Below are 24,951 nucleotides of genomic sequence, written 5' to 3'. Positions count from 1 at the left end.
TTTGATCCATTTTCAAACAGTTCCTGTTTTTATCCTTTCTGTAAATGACTTTGTGACTCCGTTCTTGTAAAGTGCAATATAATTGAAGTAATTATGGGCTGATAATATTGTGCATGACTCTAAACAGAGTTAGACTAGTTTCAACATTCAATAATGCACACAGCAAATATTTATCATTGTATAGAGTGAAAAACAAAAAAAGGAAGTTCAAAAATGCAGTTCTGATTTATACACAAATATAGTTATATATGTAATAGATATCCACAAAAAATATATACATATAATATACACACACACACACACACACACACACACACACACACACACACACACACACACACACACACACACACACACACACACACACACACACACACACACACACACACACACACACACACACACACACACACACACACACACACACACACACACACACACACACACACACTAAAGTAATTGTAGTTTCCATCAAACACACTTTTGGATCTGATTACATTTAACTGTTTGTCTGAACCTCACTTAATTTTCTGTGTTTCGATTCACAAGTAGTTATTTTAAACAGAGTCGTCTGTAGCCTATCAGATGTCTCTTTCCTGTTCAGCCAATCACAGTGGCGTGGATTTGAGGCGATGATTTCATGTCATAACTAAGCGTTACGTCTGCGCAGAGAGCGATCAGTCTCCTTCGACGAGTACAAACAGTCTCTGAGATCGTCGTACTACAGACGGAGCGCTGCCTATCGTGCTGGTTTACTGTTTGTAATGCAGCTTGAACAGTTTGTATGTGAATGTAACAACATCCAAACGTGTGTTTGATGAAAAGTACAAAATATATCTTATATAAGTGGATTTCTATTCTGTACATATAAAACTATAAATGTTGTGAATCAGAAAAACGTTTGTGAACCTTGTTTTTTATTTGTGGATTTTTTTAACGATAAATGTTTGTGAATCCTTCTGTGTGCGTTTATGAATATTAAAAACAGATCTAACTCCATACTTCACAGTTTGACTTTTTATTCCAAAGGCGTGCTGCTGTTCTGTGACTAACATGAGGATACTCACATCGTGGCAAGAAGGACGATTGGTCCAATCAGAGGAAGAACTGCAGCGATCTCAAAACTTCAAGCTCCCCCAGTGTGCACGCCGATGAGGAACAGTATTCTTACAGCACAAACATCGAGCTACGAATGGAAACGTCACCTTTTTGAAAGCTAATATAAGATCTATCGTTCCAGGTCTCTTCTCAAAGAGTATTTGTTTTCAGCAGGAAGTTAATTTGTGCAGCCACAACAATATCGAATAAAACATGCACTGCAGAAGTGACATCTGCCTCTGGTCATGCCGAGAGTGACAATGGTCCATTCACCAGCTTGTAACAGTGTGCAGGCCTGGCAACAGCATGGCAATTTGCCAGTGGCAGGGTCCCAGTGGAGCGTGTTGTGATGCCACACTGTCTAAAGTGAAGGCAACAGCGTGGGCCTTGGCAACACGGCTCATCTGTCCAACTCTGAGACAGAATATCTTCCTCTTAAACCTCCAACACTGAGGCTGAAGCTGTAAACTCCAGGAGAGCCTCTGCGTTTGTAGCTTCAGGTTAATGTGCATACTAGTTTTACATCAAAGTCAGCTTCAGTCGCTCTCAGAGATTTATCATAGAAGTGAATAAGGCAACAATTAAAGGCCGCCACAGCTGAACAGTTCGAGCAGCTGCTGGCAGCTCGTCAAACTTAGCGCCATTAAAAGTAAATCTATTGTTCTCACCACCGAGTGGCTGTGAAAGCAAAACATAAACAACTCCTTCAAGTTACAGCCGGGATACAAGTCACTGGCAGATAACAAAGAGCAAGAACACACACACACACACGCACGTTCGAAAGCAAAAAAAGAGTCTAGCCACCAAACCTTGATGGTACAATGTCACAGACAGATCGATCGTCTGAATTCATTTCGGTCTCAGCAGGAAGAACTTTCAAACTAACAGTTAAAGACATTAAAGTGCAATCAGGCTGTGCAGACTAAAGCCTGCAAGTCAAACGGCTGTCAGTTTGAAAACATTCAAGAAAAAGGGAATATTATTGTTTTTAACAAAACAATAAAAGATTATCAGTAAGTATGTATTAAGTAGTAATACATACTTGTAAGTAAGTAAGTAAATAATGTAGTAAGTAAGTATTGTTTATTTATCAATGTTCTCACTTATTCACTAATAACAATAATAATGATGATGACCAGACCAATTCATCAGCCAGCCAATAATATCGGCCGATGTAAGAGCAGCCAGTGACTATTGGTGTCTGCACATTTTTATCACCGATGTTACAGGATGTACTCACCAGTTCCACAGTGTTTCATTTGAGTTTCTTTGCATTAAACCAGCACTTCTCTTTCACCAGCAGAGGGCGCTATATGGGTCACAACAAGCATCATCACTCAGCTAGTGTTTTGATAACTGCATTTGACGCAATGAATGTGTATCCATCCATCCATCTCGACAGATTTCATCGATCGAAGAAAGATATCAGCCGATAGAGCGGATCGGATCCCCCCCCCCCCCCCCACCATATCGTTTGACCCCAGTAGTGTCTGTCATAAATGTGAATTCACACGAGAGCTTCCAAGGCAGGGGAGGTACAGTATGTGTGCATGAAGTCATTGAGTAAAAGCAGGTTAATGTCTGTCTTCTGGAGCCAACTCTCCTCAGGCCGGGCGTTCCTAAAGTAGAGAAGTCCTTCGCCTCCCGTCGGATGTCTAGACAGCCAGAAACGATCTGTCGCTCGTAAAACGCTGCTCCAGCTAATAAGACCTTATAGGTTATCCATAAATCAAAAACTTAATTCTCAAGTTCAAAGCTAATAGTGCAAAAAAAAGTAATGGAATTAGGTCCAGTGAGGGTTGGTCTTTTAAGTCTGGTTAAAGACTCTGCTGCAACATTTAACAGACAGAAAATGACTCCAGCGTTTTGAGAGAGAGAGAAAGAGCAGAGATGTCTTTATGCAGAGCTGTAAAGAATTGATGACTGATGAGTCGTCTCTGTAGTTTGACATTGCAAGATGAACACACGGGGATGAACTGATTGTGATCTTTGGTGGCTTCCAATTATAACAACTTTGGATTTCTCGAAGCAGCACAAAAGCTACTTTGAGCTCTTCACCTTCGTGTGAAACTAGTTCTTCATTTACTGCCCATAAAGGAGGAAGTTGTGCCATCAGTACTGACACACTTTTTTTTTTTTTTTTTTTAAGGGTACAACATCAATTTTAGATGTTTGCTGTGGTGAATCAGATGCAGTCATCATCATGATTATCCATTAAAGTCCTTTTGAAAGTGTGCACAGTGAGTTTCAGGTTGAGCAGGCGAAGGGGAGATGTACGAGCATGATTCTTGAGCTGTTAGAAATCGAGTCGTGGCTCAATCGGCAGCTTACACAACTGCTACAGTATGTGGACACCAGAGTCTGTATTCACAAACACTGAGAATCCTCTCAGACAGATCTGAACTTTAAAAAAAATCCTAGCAAGGAGCGTTTGCTTAGATTTTTGTTTTTTTTAGAGCAACTCTAAAAAAGCAAGGAAGAGACAGAAACGTGTTTTAATGAGGGAGGCGGGGTCGACCCCGCTGCTAGTGATGACACATCTTTTTAAAACCTGTGATTGGATAATCAATACCAAATGACAAATATAGAATCTTGCCAGACATTGTAGTTATCAACACTATGAGATGATCATCTGTGTGATCGTTTGTAGGTCTTACTATAGCCGACATGAAATAACATGCCCGCTTGTGCAGCAGCTTCTTCACATACTGAGCCTTAATAAGTGACTGGATGAACCTGTGGAGGTAAACACTACAACAAGCGGCTCTCCCTTTACACTGAAAAGCAGATAGAGATGGATTCAAATGTCTGCACTAATCATTTGTGTCTCTTCTGCCCAACTAAGACTCCAAAAATACTCTTCATGTAGTGATGAACTCTTCTCCTTTTTCCCCCGGAGCTTAACAAACTCTTCAGCCTGTTAGAAGTCCTCCTCGCTTCTCCAAACAGTTTGACGCCTTTTAAGGGCTAAGACACTCTGTGAATGTCTTTCATCTTTACAAGGATCTAATCTGAACTTTCAGAACAGTTTTTAGAAAATGTCCTGATTCTAAGAACCTTCTTAGATTTTCTCACTAGCAGCAGCTCTAATGACTTTGGAGGCTTCGTGAATACGATATCTGCCGCACACATACAGTTAGTATTGTGTACTTCCCGATAAAGTGGGGAGACTTTGTGCTTCCAGCTGTTCCATTTTTACAATCACACGTTTTTGCATACATTTCAAATGTCTGCACTGTTCAGAAACTTTCACAAGTTATCTGAATTTCAGGGATTTTTTAAACACTGTGGCTGCATCCTAATTCCCCAATCCCACCACCTGACCCAAGCCCACTCTCCTGAGAGCTCCCGCTGACGATCGTGCGTCTCGTTTTCTTGGTGTCCTAATCCTCCAAAAGCTCTTTTCTTTTGTTTCCAGGAAGTGACTCCAGATGGAGAGGTGGAGGAAAAGTCCCCTAACGCTTGCAGACTGAGGGTCAATCTCCGTTCTCTTATTTGCTATCTCCTCGTTCCTCGGCCGAACCGGAAGTAGTTGTAGACGCATCCTGCCCTGTTTAGGATCGTCCCAAAGCTCTTACACTGAAAGGAGGAGAGAGGAGGGAGATCTGAGGAGCGACGACAGAGGAGACACGAGACCTGACTTCACGGAAGTCTTTTCACTGACAGACACGCCCCCTTTCTCATATATCACTCATTGATTGGACGCTGCAGCGGTCAGACTTCAGTGAAACTTCTCAACATGAGCGGAGAGAAAAGATGGACATTAAAAAGACGCTAAACAGAGAGTTGAACATTTAAACTGATTATGAACATCAGTGAGTTTGTAGAGTCGGCCTGTGATTAAAAAGAGTCTGACATGAAGATTAAATCTATAACTTCTATTAAATCAATACATGAGAAAATCACTCCCTTCATTTGATTTTGTTTTTTGATTCGCTGTCAAACAGTCTGTTAATTTGAAGTGTTCAAATCCAAAGATCATAAATGATTCTGTCATAATCACTTTCTGTTCATCCTCCCTCAGACTGTTTGAATGTGATGAAGATGAGGATGACAGTTTGATGCAGAGGGAGTCTTGTCAGTCACAAACATGTTTTACATTCACACTTATTTATCTTCACAAAGTTTCTATAATTTAAAAGCTAATAAATCATTTTCAGTATCCCCGATGCACAAATAGCTTTATACCAATGCTACCAAACCAACTGACTCTGAGACAGTCGAACACAACATGGCTACAGCTGCAGGGTAAAAGGCCTTATCACCACAACGCAGGAGTTCAAAAATTAATTTGTTTTAAATGTTAAAACGACAAAATGAGTACATTGGGTCATTATACCAAGCTTTGAAAAAAGATGCTACTCACAGAGGCAATAGAACTTGCAAGATGGGATTTGTGACACAAAAGTGATTTCCATGACACAAAGTAAAATGTTACAAACATGCGTGTGTGTGACTGTTACTGAAATACACACATGTACAAACAGGATCCGATGGACGTGCACTAATGGAGGGATGATGGAGTGTGTGTGTGTGTGTGTGTGTGTGGGGGGGGGGGGGGGGGGGGGGGGTAAACTGACACCTCTCCTGCTACCAAACCAATTTCTAGATTTGGTCCGCACCGGGACTTGAACCAGCATCCCTCCATTTCCCAACACAAGCCTCCACACTCTGAGCTGCTGCCGCACACAAGGCGCCCCAAGTGTAGTTTGTCAGGTTCTGACAATAATGAATGTTCAACAATAATTAACCATCTGGTTTCTCCAACTTCCACTCAGGAGCAAAAATCTGTCTTTAAATTAGAAAGAAATAATGATTTGACATTTATTGTGATAATTATCCATATTGACTGATGGAAACACTTTTAGAACTATTTCACATCCCTACAGTCTAAGAGCCAAACTAAGGGCTGGGCCAAACCAGGGAGTTGGAAAGGGGCTTTTTCTTTTTTTTAATTCAGTAATTCTAAGCACTGATTCCATTAACAGAACCAATTAACACACAAACAACCCCGCTGGTTTTAAAACAGTTATCAGGATTACAAACAAATACAATCATTCTAACAGAGTGTAATAAAGCAAGTGTCAGTGATTTGTGTTAATGTAAAAGCATTATGAATGTTGATTTAGTGACATGAGATTGACACTCAGGTCTCGATATCAAAAAAAAGAAAAAACATAAATCTGAATGTCTCTGGCTGTCTACTAACCCACCGATAGCCACACACTAAAAACAGATCACTCCATGTACTTCCGATCCGATCTGTTCATGAGCTAGCATCAAGCTAACGTGATCATAAGTATATTTCAACAACAATGTGCAAACGTTGATTACTAATACGACAACCATAAAGGTGTCATTTTCATATTATTTGGCAACATGTAAAATGTATTTCAGTACTAAAGTTTTATTTTAAGCCACGAGTTAGCTGGTTGGAGAGCTCCACGATTGGACAGTCTGAGAGCCGCAGTGCATTGTGGGGCGGTTTAGTATGACCAGTATGCTCCTGTATCATACTTACAATCCTGGCCGATGTTGAATGCATCCAAGTATTTCTCCCACACACACAATACTGACTATGATTCTGGATCCTACTACATGTAGTACGTCAGTGTATCTCTGAATATTTAAGATTAGAAGGTTTCTGTGGATGGAATTCAATTCAGGAGAAGAGAGATCCTTGTTCATCCAACTCCTCAAACCTGTCCATGGCATTACCCACAATGCAGCTCAACGGTCTCACATTCTGTGAGAGATGTTCTGTTTTGTGATCTGGTGGTCAGTTTACTGTATATGTGACCTTGACCAGAGAGCTGCAGGCCAGCTGCCCTCGCTGTGCTGGAGCTCACCAAGCAAACGTGTGTTTTTCAATCATACACCAGTCGTGTTCAAGCACCAACCAGCATCTTCGCAGGTGACATCAGATTTCATGCCCTCCCTCTGGAGCAACATGTTTACAGAACGTCTAATGCAGGCTTACTATGCAAAATCTGTAAACACGCTGTGATCTTTAAAAAGGAGGATCTCCCCTTTTAAATTCCTCAGTAACTGTTATCTGCCGAGGGCATCGCTTGTAAACCTTCAATATCAATGGCGAGGTCTAACTGGGTTTTTATTAAAATTCATGAAAGCTACATTAAAAAGGAATTTTGCAAAAACATATGAAAGCCATGGACACAGTTAGTCTAAAAACTGAGATCCATTAAATTAAACTAATGAGGGAGCCGACATGTTTTTCACCTGCTGATTTTCAAAGCTCAGATGAGTCACTGGAGGATTGCCTCTCTAAGAGGATGCAGAAATTAAGCAGCTATCCTGTTACAGTGGTGCCACATATTCACAATGAAAGACTGATATCTTAATCCCCATATTACCCGCGTTTCCTTGTTAGCTATAGCATGATATTGCTGATATTATCAGAGACTTGGTGATCTTGTTTTTCATTTCCCAACATGGTTGCCTGTATTTCGGCACATCCTGGGATGATAAATCGGATTAAAAATGTAAGACCTCGTTCAGGGTCTGATGGCATTATAAGGATTAAGTACAGTGTGGGTGACTTCTGCCCTGTTTCTGAGGCGAATGGCAGGAGAATAGAGCAGTCAACACCATCACGCAGGGCAACAGTTTTAAACGCCATACTGGGATCAAAAAGGATTAACACGAAACATTCCTCAACATCAGCTGCTAAAACAAGGTCGTATATAATCAAGACAGGAACTGTGCGCGCTGCTCAGCACAGCGCCACACTTGTGTAAATTTGTGAGTTAAAAATGTTTTTTAATACAGCACTTTTTCTTTTCTTTTTTTTTTTTTTTCAAACCCGAGATAAAGTCACTGAAAGATTCAGGTCAGAGCACAAAGCCGAGGTATTTTCAGTCCTGGGCTCTGATTCACAAACACTCCGGAGAGACTTCAAACAAAGGGCGTTTTCACTATCACTACATGCAGGCTTCTCTTCAGGTGTACATCTGCTCCTAACAGAGAAACAGTAACTTTTAAGCACAGAATCAGCAGTGAGTCAGTGTGGTAAACGATGACCAGCCTGAGCCTGAGCTGACAATAAAGTCCAACAATAAAGTCATTAAAGTAAAGCAGGGAGGAATAGTCGAGCCAACTAGTGGTGCAGATTTGCCTTGAGGGTGTGGAGGAAGACCTGATAACAGGAACATGCATGCACAGAGAGAGCAGAGCCACACCTTATTGAGATCGACTGAAGTGCAATTTAAAAATGGTGAAGCATTACAAAGTTTTGACACAAAAAGACTTAAAAAAAACAGACGTAAAAGAAGATTAACAGTAAAGTCCTTTGTATTTAGCTGAAGTTTAACTTGATGTAAATGCTCCTCTCTAATGTGACATGCATAGTACAGTCACAGCAGAGGCTCCCATGTGGGGCCGACAACAGGAGTCCTTCAGGGGTCCTGTTAGGCACCTTCCAGCAAAAAAAAAAAAGAATTCACTGAAGTTCACCTTAACTTCAACGAGTCAGCTCAGGGAGATTTAGTACAAGAACTGGTAACTCTTGGCTCCTTCCCATTTTTCCTAACAGCCTCAAATGGACAGTTATAAAAGTCCTTTCTTACTACACAGAGATATGTAGTCTCTATGACAACGAGGAAAGAAAATGTGGAGCTTTCTGAGTTAAAAAAAAAAAAAAAAAAGTTTGTGAAACAAACCTGAGGTAATTATAGGTTATCCGTCGTGTAGCACCACCAAAACAACAACAAAGTAACCACTGAAACGTGTGTTTCCCAACTCCACAGTCCCCTCTACCTTGAAGTTAGTTAAGCGGCTGGAAGTTTACTCGGCAAGTGAAAAACACACGAAGCAACCATGTAAGAACTTACCGACTCCGTACTTCTCCTTTTTAGTGGGAATCCAGCGGGTCATTGTGGGGGAAGACGCAGAGTTGGCTGGATGAATAAATAACTATGTACAATTACTGAACGAGGACAGGCGGTGCACTCCTGCTCGTCCTGAAGTCTACAGTTCCGCCATCATGACTTGTGAACGGAGAGGGGAGGGGAGGGCACGCACACACACACACACAGAAACACACACACACACACACACACACACACACACACACACTTGCAGCGGGGCTGGGAGAGCAGAGAGGAGTCGGCGTCAACCACAAGCCTCCCACTCTTCAGTCGAGGCAACCCCTACAATAACAACCCATAAAATTCACATTACACCACTGACACTCTTTTCAGCAAAGGGGTTATCTCCCGGAGCCCTGTCCAAGGAGCATTTTCATCCCCCCATCATCATTTAATCGATAGCTGTTACAGTTCCTCATAAATCTTCAAATGAACCAGAATTTAATTCTGGGAAATTCTAATGATACTAAAGTACCCTTCGCTTAGCTTCAAGGACTCCATGGTGTTGGCACTTTACTTTCAGAACAACTGGCACACCATTTGACAATCGTGTGTGTTATAAATCACTTGTGCTTCATAAATAAATGATCACCTGGTTATTGTTTTTAATATGAAATGAGATTGAGTTGCAGACTCCAGGCTGCTGCTCACATTAACTCATTTAAAGCCACTGTACTGAGAGCACGAGCATGAGTGGACTACACAAGGGACATAATCATATCACATAAGGCTATGTGGGTTACTGTGCAGCTGTTTCATATAAGCCTCCTAATTAAATGTCTACAAAAGACTATGTAGGTAGCTTACCTGCCCAAACAACTTTGTTAAATTTTCATTAATGAGGCCATGACTTTCATTTAAATGCCATTCAGCAGGTCCAGCATATCCCTAATGTTGCTCAACACCTTCCTTCTCCTCCCAGTAAAGTCATTTACAGCTGCTGGTGGAGATCTGGTAGCCCACTTAGCCTTTTGTTTGCCCACTGTGTGTGTGTGTTGGTATGCGTGTGTACGTGTGTTTTTTTGTGGCCTCTGGTCGGCCAAATGGTGCTGTCAATAATGTTCAGCCATTCATCGCTTTTTTTTGTTCCCTTTGACAGGGTGATGCCCATTTATTTTCCATCCATTGTGCTGCTTCTGCTTTAAAAGCAGCTTGTGACGAACGAGTATCAACATAACACAACACATTCTGATTGAAAGCTATTATTGAATCTTATTATTTTGCAAAGGAAAAAGCTACTGAGTTACTGCAAAATAGCACTCTGAGAGGCGGGCTAAAACTATAATCAAGAATACTGAAACATCAATGATTATGTTGGAAAACATTTTTTTTGTTGCTCTTTTTCACACATAGCATTAAAGAGAAGTTACAAAAGGGGCATATAGATCTAGTATGTTGCTTTTGCTTTTAATGTTAAGCAAAACACACAACTGAAGTATTCAAACATATTGATGGGCTTATCCTGAAAAGCGGCTATGAGAGATGTGTTTTACAGCTATATGTAGAATTTACAAGGTTATGGCTCAAGCTGCTAAGACATGAAACTCATGACCTATTTTCTGGCAGAGCTGTAGGTGTAGTAGTATTTGATCTTATTGGGGGAGAAAAGAGCCTTGAAAGTGATTGTACTCTTTTCACCCCTGATTTTCTGAATGCCTTCAGCCAACAATCTCACACTCTAATGTGAGGAGTTGCTTTGGGTTATCAGAAGTTAAAAACAATCAAATCTTCAAAAAGGAATACAATATTGCCATCACCTGACTGCTTTGTGCTATTGCATACAATAGACAGTTCATGTTATCCTTAAGATTGTTGTATTCTATGTGACTATTAATTAACTGCTTCAATCATTTAACTTTTCCCCCACCGAATTCCCCACAGGAAACAATAAATTCAGATGGCTGGGCTCTGGTCTGGATTTAGGTTTGCGTGCATGTCTTGCAGTAGAGTTTCTGACATTTTGACAAGCACAGCTGAACTCTGGAGTTCATTTGGAGTTGAAGGCTCCATAAGCAATCGGAGCAGACAAGCCAGAGTCTTCACAGGAGATCCCCACTCCGCACATCCTCTAATTTGGATCAGATTGGGTTATGTCTCACATAAACCTTTTTTTCTTTTAAACTCCTCCACAAGATGCTTAGTGATAGCATAAAGAAGAGAGAAAATCCATCATCAAACTGTGTGCAGATGTACGAGGTAAATGGAAACAGGTGCGCACGTGGATACAGAGCTGAACATAAAGACTGATTGCTTTCATATTCTGCATGAAAGTAAGGATAAGGCTTTGGTGAGAGTGGGCTGCAGTTAAAATGAAGAAGATACAGTTTGTGTAAAGAAACAAGGCTATTCTGGCTGTTTATTCTGCCCGAAGGCTTCTGTGTGCATCCTCACTATAAATGAACATTTAACATGAATAAGAAGCAGGAATAATACATATGTTCCCATATCTGGAGTCCCACTTCCATACACTCTGGGGGATTGGATTATTGTTTGTTTATGTGTGTATTCATGCATGAGTGCATGTGCCTGTGTTTGTTTTATTGTTATGGGAGGCAAAAAGATGAAGCATCCATATAAATGCAATGTGCCATTTAAATAAAAGTTGGCCTGACTTGACTCCACTTACTCAGCAGCTGACATTACTAAGCTCAGTGGACTGCGATTTCTATGATGTCAGGAACTACAATGCTTCAGCGGCTCCTGAGTGGTAGGCTCTTAAAACTGGTCTTAGACCCCACTGAGGTGTTCAATTCCTGGGACAAAAGAAGACAAAGGATCTTAATGGATTTATGGGGCCACTGCCAGCACTGCATGACGCCGTAGGCAAATTAGGCCCTGGATTTCACCAGGTAGTTTGGCAGCAGAATCAGGTACTAGTCTGTTCTCTATACTGTGCAGATAAGTCAATGCATTTTGTGTGCACTTGGACTTTACATCCTGCGGCAATGTTTGATATGCAGAACACTTTTGTTGCAGGTACTTTTGACTTTTAGACTCAACAGATTTATTTCTTGCAGGGCACACAGCAGATCCCGCATCACCATGGTCGCTGATGCGAGCTGTCAATATTTATCTGTTCTAATATTTGCACCTTCCTGTACACACTCTGTTTGTGAGATATCATCCAGTGGAAAGGCGCATGCTGGCCAGCTAAACTCTATTATTTTGCACAGAACAACTTCACCTGCAGCCCAGACGGAATTCACACAGACATGACAGCAGGACATATACAGTGTTCACGTGTGATCACAGACTCAGTCTTCTGCTGGTAAGTAAGGGCCAGCACATTCATATCCACAAGTCCAACATCTCATTTCCAGGCAGTGATGCATGAGGACGGGTGTGCCCGGAGGCTCCCCCATTTGTCTCTATCTGACTCAGTGAAGCATCCTTTGTGCCCCTGTGGTGGGTACATAAAGCCATCTGAATACTGTAGCTATGTATGCCACCAGAGAAGCAAGAATCTATTTTTAGCCCAAAAATGACACATATTTAAATTAAATAGTCGCTGTCTGCCGTCTTTCAGGATTATTCCATAGAGGCTTTTAATTAGTGATTTTCTTGGATCAGTAGAGGGAGCCACAACTCTCATTTATGCTTTCTTTTCTTTGTTGATACAAAGCGTTGCTGAGTGACAGCCTAAAAGGCAGACAGCGTATGTAACCACCTTCTATGTACCGAGGCCTGAGCTGTCTGAGACTGTGCCCCGATACAATAGAAAAATTATAACCAGGTCAAGCGTCTCCGGTGAAAGCATGAGAAAAGCGGAGGGCTGCATTTTAACTCTGGAGTATTTTTAAATGTTTTTTCCATTGCCGGCGCCTGCTTCTGTCTGAACTACAGACCTGTATTTCAACACAGATTCAGTTTACTCCCAAAATGTTTCTCAGGTTTGCTGATTAGATTTCTAACACTGAGTGCAAAACAATGTATTGCTATATCCTGTGTCCACCTGAAATGTTATATGCTTTTGTTTTTAATAGAAAGCTGATACTCTTTTCCTAGACTTGAGTAGACAATATTTCATGGCTCTGGGATCCAGCAGCCCTTAGACACTGCACCGTCTAAGAAAAGGTAGAAATACATATTGATCTGTGAGGCTGTTTTCTTCCAGTTCTGTCAAACAATGATGTTGAAAACAGTAAAATCATGCACTAGACTAAGGCTGTTTTTTCTGTAACGCTATGGAAACAAGCTAACATGCCTTAGTATTGTGATTATCTTATCATCTTGATCATGTTAGTCTTGAACACAATCACATCTATTTCAGGCCATCTGTAAAACCACAGCACATTTGTTTTATCTCTGTACAGGAAACTTGCTGCTGGCTATGTCTCCTGCTGCCCCTTCAGCACTTTGTTTTTCATCAAAGGATTGCGAGTCTGGGAGGTCTCTGTGGGCTTCAGTGATGGGCCTCTCTCCCTCTGACACACTGTTTGCCCACATGAGGTAGAGGGAGTTGTAAGATTTATATACCGGTCTGTTCACGGTCCAAATATGACAGATGAAAGGGTGGTTGAAACTCAATGTGTGGAAGATGAAATGCTGTGCAAAGGAATCATACAGCGTTGCTTTGGTAGGCTACATTTATAGAGGATCTGTGTTTCACCATAACCTTCGACACAACAACACTTACACTACTTACACACACACACACACACACACACACACACACACTTTCATCGTGCAAGCACAGGTGAAACAAGAGTACCTAAAAACGCCTTTATATATACTGGTGGTTTTTCTTTCCTGAGGGCTCAATCACTCCTTCAGCTTTCTGTTTGCAGGGTTTTTGTGTATTAGAATGCAGGCAGCAGTGCAGTATTAATGTACATTCAGTCAATAAGAAAACACTGTTGCTATCTCTTTGGGTAGTTTTAGGTGTGTAAGTGAAGCCAAATTCACCGTAAAGTAGAATTTCTAATCATTAAATGGAGTGCTTCTTTGGACCGACACTATAAAAGCAGCAGAAGGAGAATAATGTAGTTTAGCCCGAGGCCGGGTGAACTGAGGACAAGGAGAATGAAGGAACAGAAGATGAAGATTACACACAGTTTTGGGGCATCGCTTTGACACATAAAAGATCAGCGAGAACATGCACCACATTTCCAGAAAAGTGAAGTTAAGTGTATGTGATAAGAAGATGCAATATTTCAAAGACAGCTTCAGACACATCAAACAGAAGCTCCCACTTCACATCCGCTCCTGTGTTGTCTAAATGCGTGTTTGAAGAGATGGAGAGATTGTGTGTGTAGGTGTGTGTGTGTGTGTGTGTGTGTGTGTGAGTGTGTGTGTGTGTGTGTGTGTGTGTGTGTGTGTGTGTGTGTGTGTGTGTGTGTGTGCGTTCGTGTAGATGTGTGTGTTTAGAGGTTAATTTGTGTGATTGCATCTGTGCAGATGCCTAAAGGAAGCCTCCGGTCTATCATCCTCAAAAAAGCAGTCTGTCCTCTGTCAAGGTTTAATGCAATGAGATATTTCTCCTCTATCTCACCCTCCTTGATAAAATAATGAAATTGCTCCCTTTCTCTCCGCCTCTCTCACTCACTCACTCACTCTCTTGCTGTCCGCCGTGAGTTGACACTTGGCCAGATTCTTTGGTGCAGTAGTCTAGCTGAGTCATAAAGGTTTCAGCTCGCCTTGATTCATGGACAGTGATGTGGATGAGGGTGAGGCAGCAGGAAAAACACCGGTGTCAGCTCACTGATCACACAGAGACTGCTTGAGAAGACCTGCTGACTGGATATAAAGACAGAACCACCACTGTAACTCATTCCTTATAAGCCAAGAGAAACCTAATGAGGCTTTATTGGTAGAGTTTGTTAAAAATCTGTGTCCTAATACTGTCTGACATACTGTGATTTGTGTCCAAAGTAAAATGTTTCTTAATGCATTTTCTCTTCCAAGATGGGCTCGACGTCTTTTGCCAAAAAACTACTCAGACCTGCTGACTCTGCAGCGGCCGCCTCTTCCGATACGTTGTGGACTGGTTTGTCAATAATGATAGAAAGGACTCTTTTGCAGCCATCTTTGTTCTTTTCCATTAACCTGCATTGACATACAGTGAGAGAGGAGTACTGTTCGGACTTACAGACTTTTAAAACTCCTCATGTGTTGCCTTATTTTGGAGTCTTAGTCTTGTGTTTTCTTGCTCTTTTTGAACCTTTGTTCATTATTTTTTATTAAGATTTAAGAAAAGATATTTTTACAATTTCATGGTTGTGTTTTTTAATGTGTGAAAATGTGTTTTCTATTTTTTGTTCTGACCTCTGCGACACCTTAGACCTGCTCTCTAAAGCACTTAGGGCAGCAGGTTATTGTGAAGGGTGCTATATAAATGAAGTTAAGTTGATTAAACAATTATGTTACTACCCCTAAATGGAAAGTGATCCCGGGGCTAATTAGTGAATTAAGAAATGAGTCACAGAGAATGAACTAGAGGATTTCTTTTAGCCATTTATAAGCAGTAAATGTTATTGGACTTGACACTTATCTGCAAAAGAGTTTCAATGAAAAGCCTGAGACAAGCTCTGGGTTGACAAGGCTTCAAGGCTTTATTCGAGTTCAATGCAGCACATCATGGACTTAAAGCACTCAGTGAGGACTGAAGTAAGGCATTTCAATCGGGTTATTGCACATACAGACAGTTTGTAGGCATGTATTGGTGAGACTAAAGCACACAGGTGTTTGCAAAAAACAAAACAATCATTGACCACAAAGCAGAATCTCTACTCCAGACAAGCACCACTTCCTGCCTTAATCAAGGTTTAAATGAGCTTTTATATTGATTTGTTTTCTTGCTGTTACATTGTTCAAACATGCTGTGAGTCAATCTATTGATCATACGGAGAATTTGTCTGGTTGTCTTCTGATTTCCATTTGGTTTGATTGAGAGAAATAGCTCAGTACATATAGACATCTTTAGCTATATGCTAGCAAGTAAATGTGAAGGCTCTCAAATTTAAACTTTTTTGTCTGTTGTTTCTTCTTTCTCCTCCTCTTCTTGTTTTTCAGATTCACCATCTCCCTTCTCGCCCTTTTCTTCCTCCTCCTCCTCCTCCTCCTCAGCATCGCCTTCTTCTTGTTTGGAGCTCTCCTCTCCTCCTTCCTCCTCATCTTCCTTTTCTCCTTCATCTGCTTTGCCCACTTCATTAAAAAAACAACAACATGTAATGGAGAGAAAAAAGAATCATATATTACTAACGTGTGTGTGTACATGAATTAAACATGATGGCCACACTTACCTTCTCCATCTGCTGCCTCTTCTCCCTCTTCTTGATCTCCCTCCTCCTTTTCTTCCTCCTCTTCCTCCCCTCCTTCTCCCTGATCATCACCTTCCCCTTCCTCTTCCTCCTCCTTCTCTTCTCCCTGCTCCTCCTCATCTTCTTCCTCCACCTTATCTTCCTCTTCCACCTGCTCCTCTTCTTCCTCCTCCTCCTCTTGAAGAGGGCTGGCCTCGGCCTGCTGGGCCTGACTCGCAGATATTGTCTCCTCTGTTGGGAGTGATGAAGTGTAGAAGCGAGAGCTCAGCAGGTATGGAGGCGCAGAGCTCAGCTGAGACTGCAGGGAGAACTGTGTTCTTCCGTAGGACGGAGCGGAGTATGAGGCTTGAGAGTAAACGTTGACAGACCCGGGTCCTGCTATGCTCAAACGGTTCTCTTCTCCTTCAAGGAGCTTCCTAACAGAATGAAACAGACAAAACAAATGGGTAATGTACTAAAGTAACAGTGTTGGTGCTATTCATTTAAATCGCACTGCATAGTAAATCAACTCTCACCGGTAGGCTGCAATTTCAATATCCAAGGCCATCTTCACGTTCAAGAGGTCTTGATAATCTTTCAAGTAGCGAGCCATATCATTTTTGTTTGCTCTCAACTCGTCCTCCAGGTCACTTATTGAATTCTGCAAGGAAAAGAAAATATGTTACAGGCAAACCATTGGCTGAATGAAATATGCAGCTCAGTTTATATTTTGAGATAATATTTGGTACCTAATAACTGAAATCTAAATCGCAAAGCACTGCCATTTTTGGTTTAAAGAAGGGACAGAGATATTTGCATGTTGCTCACCTGCATAGCAGAGATCTCCCCACTCTGTTTCTCCTCCACATCCTGGAGTTGTTTTTCTAGAGCTTGATTCATCTCCCTGCAGGCATCAATCTCCAGCGTTCTGCCTTTAAGGAGCCGACGATACTCTCCTACTTCATCTTTAGCGATGCGAGCGCTCTCTGTGTTGCGAGCGGCTCCTACTGTCATCCCATTCATCTTGCTGCTGAACCACTCCTCGGCTGACTGACGGTTCTGTTGTGCCAGCTTCTCGTACTGTGCTCTGATGTCACGGAGGGCAGCGGAGAGGTCAGGTTTGGCGACCTCCATCTCCACTGACACCTGTGCACTGTACTGAATTTGGGCCTGCAGCTCTGCAATCTCACTTTCACAGAGGCGTTTCAGGAAGGCCAGCTCATCCAGCAGGGTCCCCACTCTTTTCTCCAGCTCAGCCTGGGTAAGGGCAGCGTCATCTGCTCCCTTCCTGGCATCCAAGAGCCTGCCCTCTGCATCCGCTCTGCCCATCACCTCATCCTCATAGCGCTTTTGCAGGTTCCTCAAAACGTCCTCCATCTCATCCCTGTGGTACTGGGCTGCTTGCTTCTCATTGCGGGCCTCTTCCACAGCAGAGCGGAGCTGACGGATCTCATGCTCAAACAGGCCCCGGAGGTTGGAGGGCTCAGTCTGCCTCTGCCTGAGCAACAGGAGTTCAGTCTCCAGCAACTTGTTCTGCTGCTCCAGCTCATGGACTCTGTCAATGAAGCTTGCAAAGCGGTCATTCAGGTTCTGCAGCTCAGCCTTCTCCTGGGTTCTTATGGCTTTAAACTCAGAGCTGACCTGGGCTGCTTGGTCAAGGCGGAGCTCGGTTACAGCTGTAGACAAAGGAGCTGAAAGCACAGAGGAGTAGCTGGAAACTGGCCTGGTGTGTGTTGGATAACTTCTGCGGGAAGATGTATAGGAAGTTATTGGTGCAGAGTGGCTGATGTAGGCAGACCTGGATCCTATTCCTCCACCAGAGCCATATCCTGAACTGCGCACATCTACCCTCGTCTTGTAAGTGGATGGAAAGTAAGAGTCAAAGCCGGAGAAAGCCATGACTTGAGAGACAGGATGCTCTATGTCGAGAAATGTAGCTGGGTGGACTGCATTGTGTATCTGCATTACGCAGGCTTTTATAGACCCAGTAATGATTGTGACGTAAGCTTTTTTTTCCGGCATGCTGACAGAAGGAATTGTTTATGGTGCCAGGCAGCCACTCTCAGCCAAGGGAGAGATGGGGTGGGGTGAGGATGAGTGTGGAGGGTTGAGGAGGCGGGAATAAACCCAGAAGCATCCAGGGACTGCAACAGACAGGGTCACTGAGGACATCATGGTATACTGTTACTTCTAAAAACTGCAGATTCTTACCGTTTGCAGCCACAAATCCTGGCAAAGACATAATGGATCTGTCATGTTACTGCACACACTGCATGATGAGGCAAAGGGGGGGGGACAAATCTCCCTTTACTTTGCAGCATTTTGTACCATCTCTGTGTTGTATTGAAGTGAATATCGATGACATATTACTGTCAAAAGTCCAATTAAACCAGTAAAAACCAAATCAGCAGCAGTTCAAATAGTTAGTAAGATCCTGTTTATAAAACTACCATATGAGAAGAGGTTTTACAGTTTTATAAGATAAAAGTTTGCCCCCTAGTGGTTGTCAGTGTGGAATGCAGGTTGGACATAAGAAATGCAGGCTATTAATTTATAACACAGACTTAATAAGAAATTATTTATATTAAGCCTTTATCCTTATTCCCTGATTTAGCCTACATTAACTGAATATTTTACGAAGCCATAACTTGGAGACTTTGGTTTGGCTGTGCCCCGGTGTGGAATTGAATAATAAGTGTTGAATTATTGAATTCAGGGGTTAAAATAAAAAGTGTACTTTTCTGTAAAAACCAAGGTTGGTTATAAATGTGGAGAAGATACTTAGACATGAAATAACAATGAAGTAAGGTGGTGTGCCATGATTAAAATGAAGTTAACCAAATAAATTGATATTGACTTTTTTTTTTAAGGTGGGAATTTGTAAATTTAAATCCAATAATGACATAGATATATTTTCCATTTCAATGTGGAAATGCAAGTACTTTTACATTCTTCTCTGACTTTTAATGATGCATTCTTGCAGTCTTTCCTTAAGCTTTGTTTTAAAGTATTTCTGTTTTTATATCTGTAAAGCACCCCCCCCCCATAAATAAATAAAAATAAATCAATAATAATCATTAAAACACACAAAAATTAAAAAACGCAAAAAAAAGCAAAGCAAAACAAAACAAAAACCTTTATAAAAGCATTGAGTAGGAGTACAAAAAACCAGAACTACAGTGATATATTCAGGGTTTCACAGATATTCAGTGTTTTAGTCCATATCTTAAGACGAAAACTGGACAGTCTTCTCTTTCTATTTTGACTAGCTGTGTTTATTGTTATTTATATTTGTTCCATTTACATTTGTGAACATAATCCCGCAATAAATAAATAATAATGATATATATCTCCGTTTCACTTGGACAGTCAGTACTTTGAATAAGTTCTCATCGTGAAACCAAAACCTGTAAAACAATCGGTGATTGGTCACATAAATACACCCTCAGCACATTGACCAATGAGAAAAGACTTTACTAAATGGCGGGTAGTAGACGTCAGTCCGCTGCTTAACAACAACAAAGGCTGATGATTGAATAAAATGAAGTTTCAAACTCGCGCTTCAGTTCATGGCCAGTCGTGACTGCTGTGTGTTTTTTGTAGTTTAATGAATGCACAGTTTCCAATGTAGCTAAAAACAGAGCAAGGGGTGAGTAAAAGATAAGCTAACGTTAGCTCACACAGTGTGTCCGCTACATTCAACGAGCTAGCTCAGACAACAAAGCGAGCTTCATGTTAGCCCGTTATGATGACGATATCTGCACCACATCTTTACAAAAATGTTTGTTTTATTACGCCACGAAGCTCGACGCTGCAACACCGCTGAGCTAAGATAGACCTAACATTGAGTGGTATTGTGTTAAGGTTAGCATCTCTCCCGGTCAATGACTCTTTGGTTTATTTAACATGGGCAGATGTTACATCTGCATTTGGCATTTAATAAATGGGAGAATAATGCAGATGTGGGTTTACGGATGTCGTCCGGTGGGCTGATAATGTCTTTGTCTGCTGTGAGCTCTCTAAACTGTTGTCTTTCTGTCTTTGCTCCCCAGTCTTTTATTCAGATCCAATCACAAGCTGTAAACTGGGAGGGGTTGCTTTTCACATAATAAAATGGTAAGCCCTTTATTAATAATGTGCATCTTTGTTTTGTGTTTTTAGTACACCTTGTTATTAGACACACTGTTGTGCTCTTTCTGTCTGTATTTGAGTTGCACATTTGCTTGCTACATGGTTGTCTCTTTTTCTTTGTTGATCTTCCCAGATTCGCATAGCAGCACTAAATGCTGCTTCGACCGCTACGGACGAGTCTCAAGATCCCCTGAGACGAAAAAAGAGTCAGACCAAAGAGGCTCAGGTAGGTACAGATTAAGTGTAGAGACATTAAACATAAAAGGCCCATCTGGCGCCTCACATGTTTTCCTCTGTAGATCTAAAGAAGTTGTCTGTGTTGTCTTTTCTTTCTATCCACAGGAAGCAGAGGCATTTGCTTTATACCACAAAGCTTTGGATCTGCAAAAACATGACAAGTTTGAGGAGTCTGCCAAGGCCTATCATGAGCTTCTTAAAACCCCTCTGCTCAAAGAGGTGAGAAGTCACACGCTCTGCTTTCATGTCTCGCTTGTTAAAATGTAAATGTGCTTTGAAAGAACATCCAAATTACGGGTTATCTGACATATCTTTACTTCATCACTGCAACACATCTGATTCAGATATTGAGGACCATCTCTTCCACTAAAAGCCTGAATCTGATTCAGAAGAGTCTTGCACACCTGTAAAAAGTATCGCTGTACCCAACTGCTCAAAAGGACACCACAACACCTTTAAATCTCACCACCACGCCTCGTTTTGCACGGCAGCATTCCCACAGACTTGTTTAATGGAATTTAAAGGTCGACAGGTTGTTTAGTGATGAATAACATCATTTAACGCCCCCGTATTAACAGAGGAGAGACCTCTGCTTTGAACTGACTGTTACTGCCAGTTGTTTTTATAGGCTATCAAACTGAACTATTAAACGGTTAGAACTAGAATCCAGGAGAAGATGTTTTACCAGAAGCTGTTAATGCCAAAGTGAATGTTTTCTCTCTTATTTTAGGCTTTGCCCTCAGACGATCAGAGAGTGGGTCTCAAGCACCCCGGACTGATGTTGAAATATTCCACTTTCAAAAACTTGGCGAGTATGTCTGCATCACGGGACGACCTGGAGACGGCTATGGAGTTTTATTTGGAGGTAAAAGAGTGCTGATTTATCCTCTCTCCTGACGTTGTTCATAAGAGCCTGGAACTAAATGAAGCCCTTTCTTGAACCTTTAAAGTGCTGTGCCAGAGTGTTGATAACGTACTGTACGTTGTGTTCTGTGATTTTTCTCAGGCAGTGATTTTGGATTCCACTGACGTGAACATGTGGTACAAAATTGGTCAGGTCGCCGTGCGCCTGGTTCGGATTCCCCTGGCCCGACATGCCTTTGAGGAGGGACTGAACTGTAACCCAAACCACTGGCCCTGCTTGGACAATCTCATAACTATGCTCTACACACTCAGTGACTACACCTGTATGTGATGCATCATCAGAGGCTCTTTACTCGTTTCATGCACACATGCACTCCTGTAAATATCTAGATAGAGGGCTGTTCACATATACACCTCACAGTGGGACACTATTCCTGTCTGGCTGGAAGGGGGGCGACGGGGTCTCCTGAGGAAAGACGCGATGTAAAAAGAATGATGCGGATATAGTAACATAGTCCATTATAAGAAGCTATAATTAGAATATTTGCCTTTATATCACTGCTACATGTAGTTTGACAGAACAGCAGTATCAAAAAAAGGAGTGAAGAAGAACAAACTGGTGAACAGAAAATATAACAGCAGTTTAATTACGTGCATATAGATCGTAGCTGTTGTGCACATACAGTCTTCACTCCGTGTCCCAGTCACACGATGTACATGTCACCGCACTTTCCCAAATCAGCTCACTCCCACTTTCACCATTATTTCAGGACCCTACCACCGAAACCCAAAATAAAGTCAGAGTGAAAAATGTGACTGTTTGCGTTCCCACTTAGAGCTCCTTTTTTTCCTGACTTTTCTGCATGTGTGAAAGCTCTAATTAAAAGTGCAGGAGCTCCAGTCTCAAATGATCGTTGACTGTCATCTGTACACGTTTTCACAGGCTGTTTGCACTTCATTGCCAAAGCCCTGGAGAAGGATCACTGTTACACCAAGGGCCTGGTGTTGAAGGAGAAAATCTTCAAGGAGCAGCCCTGCCTGAAAAGGGACACCATGCAGATGTTCACGAAATGGTGATCAAGCCACGTCGTTTTTTTTTGTTTTTTTTAAATAATATTCCTTCATGCGTTTAGGGTTTCGTGCGGCTGCGTGCTCACTGGTATGCTCCTGTCGATTGCAGTGACGTGTCTGTTCACTACGTGGAAGTGGAGAAGGAGGAATGGGACTCCATTGTGGAAGAGGCGATGGAGATTCGTAGGCGCAGACAAGCTCTCTCTCAGTGTGACCCAAAACCTGACCTCGTCCTCATTCAGCCAATCCGCTGCCTCTCGTGAGTTCTCTTCCTCTGAGAATATGTAGTGTCAATCAGATTACCACTTTAAAAATACCACCGGTGAGGATCATCTTCAATGCTTGAGCTTATTTGTTTTTGATCTCTTAGGATATAATATATATATATTCTTAGACATTTTAATGTTCTTTTGAAACAGGAACTGGATTCTAACTTCTGAGTAGAGCTCTTCCGACAGTGAAGTCATGATTTTCTGAGACATATTTTGGGAACCTTGAGGGGATTTTTTTGTGATTTTGACCTTTTTTTTTTCTCAAGTTGTGGCATCTCCTGTTTGAGTCTGTGCTGGGTTTTCCATTTCAGATGGAAGAACGTGGGGGAGAGCCTTCTCGCGATGTACAAACATCAGACAACATGCGAGTCTCCACGTCCGAGTCTTGGTCGTAGGATTGACTTGTCCGAGTACCGGGATCCAAACTCCCTCCAGAATCTTCCCCAACCCAGCAGCCCGGTCAGTGTGGTCCAGACCACTGTGATGAGCAGCAGCCCCAGTTCATCCCTGCCACCAATGGCCCTCGCTGAGCCCCCAGTGATCCCCCAGACTATAATTCAACCTCAGATTACGAGCAGCCAGACCACCGTGGAGATCAGCACTTCTGCCCCCCCTGCTGGTTAGATGCTCATTTAGAGAATTTAAAGGCAAGGTTGGTCATTTCCTCCAGAGACATTTTTTAAAGAGTCTGGTTGAAATGGTCTTTATGTCCTGATGGTAATTAATAATTCACACGCTCTGAAAAAGAAATGAAAAAAATCCTTCATCTGTAGCAGCTTGTAAACACGTAAAAACTTCGACCAATGTCGGCACTCGACCGTGTTTTACCAACCAATCACGCCTCTCTACTCCATGCACGCACGAGCCCACACTCAAAGCATGAGCTGAAATCTGCTTCTGGACCAATGGCGCTAATGCATGTAAGAGAGGGGCGGGGCTTTAGAGGGAGCACAGAGGGGAGGGGGGGTGAGTGAGGACGGAGAACAGAGAGGATGATACTTTCAAAATAATGCTAGATTTTAAGAAATGACCAACCCTGCCTTTAATTGTTGAGAATGATCTAAAGTGTTCATCACCCGTTAATGCATCTGTGTAAGCGCATTCAGTGAGACTACATTTGTCATTTTCTCGTCCTACTCTACGTTATCAGCTACAGCGATGGACGTGTCCCTGGCAGACAAAGTGAAGAAAGCTCCAAAAAGGAAACGAGCGTCCGAAGATAACGGAGAAACAGCCAAGCGACGCTCCGCACGTGTTCGAAACACAAAGTGCAAGAAGGAGGAGAAGATTGATTTCCAGGAGCTGCTCTACAAATACCTCCCGTCCAGGTAGCTCCCTGCTCAATCTCACCTGCGGAGAACACATGACAAAAAGCACGTGGGTCCAGGAACGGTTGTGCTGCTCTGTTTCAGGCTGAGGAAGTTTGACCCTGATAACGACGAGGAGAGTCTGAGTAATCTGGATACCCAGTGTGACAGGAAGGAGGACTTGGAGCCTCTGCACGGGAGTGGTGTACCTGTTGACTCCATTGTGTGCATGGAATCTGGTGTGTGATGCTTTGTGCACATATATTTACTGTTGTGCCATATTTCTGTTATATTTTAAAAAACGTCGCTTCCCTCCGTAGAACAAACTGACGTCCACAACTTCCTGCTTAACAACATGAGCAACGGTGGCATACTAGACTTGATGATGCGCTATCTGAAGGCAGTGGGTCAGAAGTTCCTGGAGGGGTGGCCTCGGGGTCTGACTGCTGTGGTGCTGGAAGTCTATCAAAACTGGAGGAAGCACAGCTGTGGTCTTCCTAACCCTCTTGTCCGGGACTGCAGCAAACAACACATCCGGGTCAGTGACAAGTCGGCTGGTTTATCCTGAACTGCTCGAGTCTAACATAGAACGCACGCATAGTTAGGAAAGATTAAAGCCAGAGACTGAATAAGCACCTTGTTAAAATGTGTAACTAGTGAGTATTAGAATAGGCCTCTTTTCTTCCAGAAACAGAGACCTTTATTATTTATCTCCTTTCTGTACAGGACATGTTGACGATGAGCTTAGCATGCATGGAGTTGCACTTGGAGCAGAGGTTGCACAACAAAGGAAAGATGGGTAGGTATCAGTGAGCTCTCCGTCTGGTGGGATTTTTGACATAATTGG

General features: G+C 42.2%; 2 protein-coding genes across 4 annotated transcripts in view; one reads left to right on the top strand and one right to left on the bottom strand.

Moving 5' to 3' along the window:
- Nucleotides 1–15,503: 15,503 nt before the first annotated feature.
- LOC306829826 (neurofilament light polypeptide-like) lies at nucleotides 15,504–18,187 on the bottom strand (the record flags this gene model as incomplete). Its single annotated transcript, XM_079352995.1, has 4 exons — nucleotides 15,504–16,127; nucleotides 16,226–16,659; nucleotides 16,759–16,883; nucleotides 17,051–18,187. The coding sequence occupies 4 exons, from the start codon at nucleotides 18,185–18,187 to the stop codon at nucleotides 15,943–15,945; spliced, it is 1,881 nt and encodes a 626-aa protein (XP_079209121.1). The 3' UTR covers nucleotides 15,504–15,942.
- A 1,491-nt stretch (nucleotides 18,188–19,678) lies between these two features.
- The window catches only part of cabin1 (calcineurin binding protein 1), a 40,662-nt gene continuing 35,389 nt past the window's right edge, over nucleotides 19,679–24,951 (top strand). For all 3 annotated transcript variants that reach the window (XM_079346067.1, XM_079346066.1, XM_079346065.1), the window contains exons 1-13: nucleotides 19,679–19,871; nucleotides 20,275–20,338; nucleotides 20,487–20,579; nucleotides 20,696–20,809; nucleotides 21,321–21,455; nucleotides 21,597–21,777; nucleotides 22,398–22,527; nucleotides 22,635–22,784; nucleotides 23,109–23,416; nucleotides 23,948–24,125; nucleotides 24,210–24,343; nucleotides 24,425–24,642; nucleotides 24,831–24,903. In XM_079346067.1, the coding sequence (XP_079202193.1) occupies nucleotides 20,336–20,338; nucleotides 20,487–20,579; nucleotides 20,696–20,809; nucleotides 21,321–21,455; nucleotides 21,597–21,777; nucleotides 22,398–22,527; nucleotides 22,635–22,784; nucleotides 23,109–23,416; nucleotides 23,948–24,125; nucleotides 24,210–24,343; nucleotides 24,425–24,642; nucleotides 24,831–24,903 (1,717 nt within the window). In that variant the 5' untranslated portion in view covers nucleotides 19,679–19,871; nucleotides 20,275–20,335. The remainder of the gene's footprint in view (nucleotides 19,872–20,274; nucleotides 20,339–20,486; nucleotides 20,580–20,695; nucleotides 20,810–21,320; nucleotides 21,456–21,596; nucleotides 21,778–22,397; nucleotides 22,528–22,634; nucleotides 22,785–23,108; nucleotides 23,417–23,947; nucleotides 24,126–24,209; nucleotides 24,344–24,424; nucleotides 24,643–24,830; nucleotides 24,904–24,951) is intronic.

This window comes from Symphodus melops, assembly GCF_947650265.1.
Source record: "Symphodus melops genome assembly, chromosome: 1".
Lineage (NCBI taxonomy): Eukaryota > Metazoa > Chordata > Actinopteri > Labriformes > Labridae > Symphodus > Symphodus melops.
The sequence above is the reverse complement of the archived record's forward strand: the minus strand, read 5'-3'. Positions and strand labels throughout refer to the sequence as shown.